The sequence below is a fragment of the Rhinoraja longicauda genome, chromosome 14, assembly GCF_053455715.1.
Source record: "Rhinoraja longicauda isolate Sanriku21f chromosome 14, sRhiLon1.1, whole genome shotgun sequence".
Classification (NCBI taxonomy): domain Eukaryota; kingdom Metazoa; phylum Chordata; class Chondrichthyes; order Rajiformes; family Arhynchobatidae; genus Rhinoraja; species Rhinoraja longicauda.
The window spans coordinates 32,167,699-32,172,682 of NC_135966.1; the positions used below are offsets into that span (position 1 = coordinate 32,167,699).

Here is a 4,984-nt window from a genome sequence, read left to right on the forward strand (position 1 = left end):
CTGTACATTTCCCTGGTGTGGGACGAATAAAGGAATATATTATTATTATAATTATTATTATTATACTATTTCTCATTCACTCCCTGCACACTTGGAGCAATTTACAGAGGGCCAATTAACCCACAAACCCAACCCGCATGTCTTTGGGATGTGGGAGGAAACCTTGCAGTCACAGGGAGAACATACAAAGTCCACACAGACAGCACCCGAGGTCAGGATCTATCCCGGTGCTCTAGCGTTGTGAGGCATCGGCTCTATGCAGTGCCACTGTGCCACCCTAAACTTTAGACTTTAGAGATGCGGCCAGGAACAAGCCCTTCGGTCCACCGAGTCCACGCTGTCCAGGGAGCTCCCTGTCTGTGTGGAGTTTGCACGTTCTCTGTGACCTGAAGGGTTTCCTCCAGGTGCTCCGGTTGCCTCCCAGGTCTCAAAGACGAGCGGGTTTGTAGGTTAATTGGCCCGCTGTAAATTGCCCCTAGTATGTACGGAATGGATGAGAAAGTGGGATAACATAACACTGGCGTGAAGAGGCGATCAATGGTTAGCATGGACTTGGTGGGTCGAAGGGCCTGTTAGGAGGGACAGATAGATTAGCCATGATTGAATGGCGGAGTAGACTTGATGAGCTGAATGGCCTAATTCTGCTCCTATCACATGATTTTATGAACTTTCCATATGCTGTTTCTCTAGTTTAGTTTATTTTCCCGAGGTGCAGTGAAAACCTTTTGTTGCGTGCTATCGAGTCAGTGAAAAGACTATACATGATTACAATCAAGCCATCTACAGTGTACAGGAACAGGATAACGGGAATAACCTTTAGTTAAACTAAACTCTTATGCTGTCCTGTCAACTTTGAGGATTTGTGTAAATGCCTGCTTTTCACGAACTCTTTCCATCAGTCTACATTACCGCTGAGAGAGATACAAATTGCTCGTGTAACTCAGCGGGTCAAGCAGCATCCCTGGCGAAAAAGGTCGGGTGCCATTCCGGGTCAGAACCCTTCTTTAGACTGAAAGAAGTGGGGTGGGTACTGGAGGTAGGAAAAGGCCAGACCAAATCAGGGCTGGCAACAGATGACCAAGGAAGGGTGGAGCTCTCCCACCCCCCCCCCCCCCCGCACTATTACAGTCGTCATTCCCTCCCTTCCACCCCCCCCCGCACTATTACAGTCGTCATTCCCTCCCTTCCCCCCCCCGTACTATTACAGTCGTCATTCCCTCCCTTCCCCCCCCCCCTCCCCACACTATTACAGTCGTCATTCCCTCCCTTCCCCCCCCCCCTCCCCACACTATTACAGTCGTTATTCCCTCCCTTCCCCCCCCTCCCCACCCTAATCGTAATTCCCTCCCTCCCCACTCTAATCACATCCTTGTAGCCCATCGTTGTCACCTCTTCCCCAGCCAACAATGGGCCATTGTGTCTGACCCGCCGAGTTACCCCAGAACTTTGTGTCTATCTTTGGTATCAACCAGCATCTGCAGTTCCTTTCTACACATTATCCCTGTCTCCCCTCTTACCTCCCAGTTCCCAGCATTAAACTCTATTTGCCTCGGCTCTGCCCGGCTCACCAGCCCGTGTCTCTTGCCCAGGCCTCCTCCCTGCTCATTACAGTTCGGATTTCTGCACCTTCGCAAAACTTGGTGAGATGTGCCCTCGTTAAAATAAATCTAAACACTGTGTTTCTCTCAAGAGCTGTCAATTATTTCCAGCATTTTCTGATCCTATTGCTATGACCCTAGGCCAAGATCATTATTGTACTGCAAGGAGTAGATCTCCTAATGACACCGTTGGTCGAGACCCAGACCGCACTTCCCAACAGTGAGAGAATTAAAGCAGCTCTCAGTAATTGCCAATGCTTCCCTCAGGAAACCTGGGCTCCAATCCCCTCAAGATGGTTAATGGTACATTTTTGACATGCCAAAGTTACACTACCTGGGATTACTCTTGAAAATGTGGTCACCCCCATTACAGGATGGATGTGGAGGCCTTGGAAAAAGGTGCCAGGGAGGGTTACCAGAATGATGCCTGGATTAGGAGATATTAGCCACAGGGAGAGGTTGCACAGACTGCATTTGGAGTATTGCATGCAGTTCTGGTCATCCCATTGCAGGATGGATGTGGAGGCTTTGGAGAGGGTGTGGAGGAGGTTTACCAGAATGATTCCTGGACCTGGGGATTTCAGCTACAGGGAGAGGTTGGACTTTGTTTTAGACTTTGAACTTTCGAGATACAGCGTGGAAACAGGCCCTTTGGCCCACAGAGTCCGTGCCAACCTGCGATCACACCATGTGCTAGCGCTATCCTACACACTAGGGACAATTTACAATTTTACCGAAGCCAATTAACCGCTAAACCCCATGTCTTTGGAGTGTGGGATGAAACCGGAGCACCCGGAGGAAACCTACACGGCCACAGGGAGAATGTACAAACTGCACACAAACACAGGCAGCACCCAAGGTCAGGATCGAACCTGAGTCTCTGGCGATGTGAGGCAGTGGCTCTACCCACTGCACCACCATGCCGCCCGTTTTCTCTGGAGCTTTGGAAGTTGAGGGCAGACTTAAACCACTGTGACTGGTGGTGGAGAGAGTGAATCTTTTGGGGGATAGGTTGCCCATCATGTAAGGTTTGTGTGCTGGGTGACGCCAAGATTCCCGAGGGTTATTGGAGCTGCAATTACCCAGACAAATTCTATCACATATCTGCTGGGGGGGGGGGGGGGGGGGGGGGGTGGAGGCAGATACAATCCTGGCTTTCATTCAATTCCATTTCTAATGATTTGCCCAATTTCTCCCATTTCCCTGCTCAATCCAGACTGGGATTGTTTTCTCTGGAACGTCGGACGTTGAGAGGAGACCTGATAGAAGCATATAAAGTAATGAGAGGCATAGATAGGGTAGACAGTCAGAACCTGTTTACCCCAGGGTGGAAATGTCAAAGACTAGAGGGGATAGTTTTAAGGTGAGATGGGCAAAGTTTACAGATGTGCGGGACAGATTATTTTACACAAAGGGTGGTGGGTGCCTGGAACGCGCTGCTGGGATGGTGGTAGAGGCATAAGTGATAGTGGTGTTTAGGAGTAGGCATGGTGGGGTAGTGGCAGAGCTGCCACCTCACAATGGCAGAGACCCGGGCTTGAAGCTGACTACGAGTGCTGTCTGTGTGGAGTTTGTACGTTCTCACTGCCTGGAACATGCTGCCGGGGGTGGTGGTGGAGGCAGATACCAGAGAGGTGTTTAAGAGACTTTTAGATGGACACATCGATATGCAAGGAGTGGAGAGATATGAATCATGTGCCGGCAGAGGAGATTAGTTCAACTTGGCATCATGTTCGGTACAGACATTGCGGAAGAGCCTGTTCCTGTGCTGTGCTGTTCTATCTTCTATGATCTGTGTTCTTTCTGTTGTATCTGGACTGTCTCCAGAGTCAAGGCTTGGCATGAAGTGAAACAAAAAAAATTATATAAGCTGGGAGCTGCGTGCCTTGACAACAGACAGCTATCAGCCTGACGAAGCCAAGCTGGAAACCACAGCCCCTTCCTACGATTACACACACACACAACAGGCATCTGGACAGACAAACCAGGAACGTAGGCAGCTTTGTGTGTTTGGAAAACAGCTGGTAGGTTGAGGCAGAATGTTCTCCAGAAGACCATGACTCATCGATCCATGAGTTAGCAAGATGAGGACGCAGCCTGCGATTGGCTTTGCGATTCTGCTCCGCTCTGCGACTGGCCTCGTGAACGCTGACCAGGAGGATTCCTCACGGAAGCTGCAAATTAATTTGGGGCTGGTCCAAAGCTGAGCACTGAGGAATTGGACTTGGTGCGATTCTGTAGACTTTAGATACACAGCGTGAAAACAGGCCCTTCGGCCCAACTTGCCCACACTGGCCAACATGCCCCATCTGTATAAGTCCCACCTGGCCATGCTTGGCCCATATCCCTCTCAACCTTTCCTATCACCTATTGTCTATTGTCTATTTGGGGAGAAGGCAGGAACGGGGTACTGATTGAGAGTGATCAGCCATGATCGCATTGAATGGCGGTGCTGGCTCGAAGGGCTGAATGGCCTACTCCTGCACCTATTGTCTATTGTCTATCCATGTACCTGTCCGAATGTTTCTTAAAACGTTGCGATAATACCTACCTCAACTACCTCCTCCGACAGCTCGTTCCATACACCCACCACCCTTTGTGTGAAAAAGTTACCCCTCGGGAACCTATTAAATCTTTCCCCTCTCATCTTAAACTCATGTCCTCTAGTTCTTGATTCCCCTAGTCTGGGTAAAAGACTGTGTTTACCCAATCTATTCCTCCCATGATTTTATACACCTCTATAAGATCATCCTCCTGCGCTCCAAGGAATAAAGTCCCAGCCTACTCAACCTTTCCCTACAGCTCAGGCCCTCGAGTCCAGGCAACATCCTCGTAAATCTTCTCTGCACCCTTTCCAACTTGACAACATGGTTGTTAGCTAAAACTGGAGAATTCAATGCTTATACCTTAGAGAATGTTTATACCTTTATGCTCGGCCGCTGGACTTAACATCGCCCGGCTCGGCCGTGGGATGTTTCAACGCCCGATGCGGCTCGGCCGCGGGGACTTCCATCCCCTTGCGGGGACTGTGCGGGTCGGTCGGGGACGAGCTGTCTGTCCGTGGGCGTGGGGGAAGAGAGTGGAAGTTTTGTTGCCTCCATCACAGTGAGTGGGTGTTTGGAGTCACTGTGATGGACGTTTGTGTTGGGGTCATGTGTCTTGTGGTTTTTTTTGTGTATGACTGCTATGTAATTTCGTTCGGTACCTTGGTACTGAATGACAAATAAAACTCTGTTGAACTGAACTGTTGAACTTAGAGCACTATCAAACCGTTAGACGTTTTCCAACAAGATTTGGGAACGGAATGAGTGACAAATAAAGCAGGCAAGCAATGAAAGTGAAGTTGATGGTCCCTGGCCCTCAGCAGAACCTGTAACTGCTAACAC

General features: G+C 49.6%; 1 protein-coding gene across 1 annotated transcript in view; it reads right to left on the bottom strand.

Annotated features, from left to right (window-relative positions):
- LOC144599754 (platelet-derived growth factor receptor beta-like) overlaps positions 1-3,930 on the bottom strand; it is a 16,365-nt gene extending 12,435 nt beyond the window's left edge. Inside the window, exons 1-2 of the mRNA XM_078410992.1 lie at positions 3,923-3,930; positions 1,518-1,620 (exon numbers count right to left, since the gene is read on the bottom strand). Of these exons, the coding sequence (XP_078267118.1) occupies positions 1,518-1,620; positions 3,923-3,930 (111 nt within the window). The remainder of the gene's footprint in view (positions 1-1,517; positions 1,621-3,922) is intronic.
- Between the last annotated feature and the right edge of the window lie 1,054 nt (positions 3,931-4,984).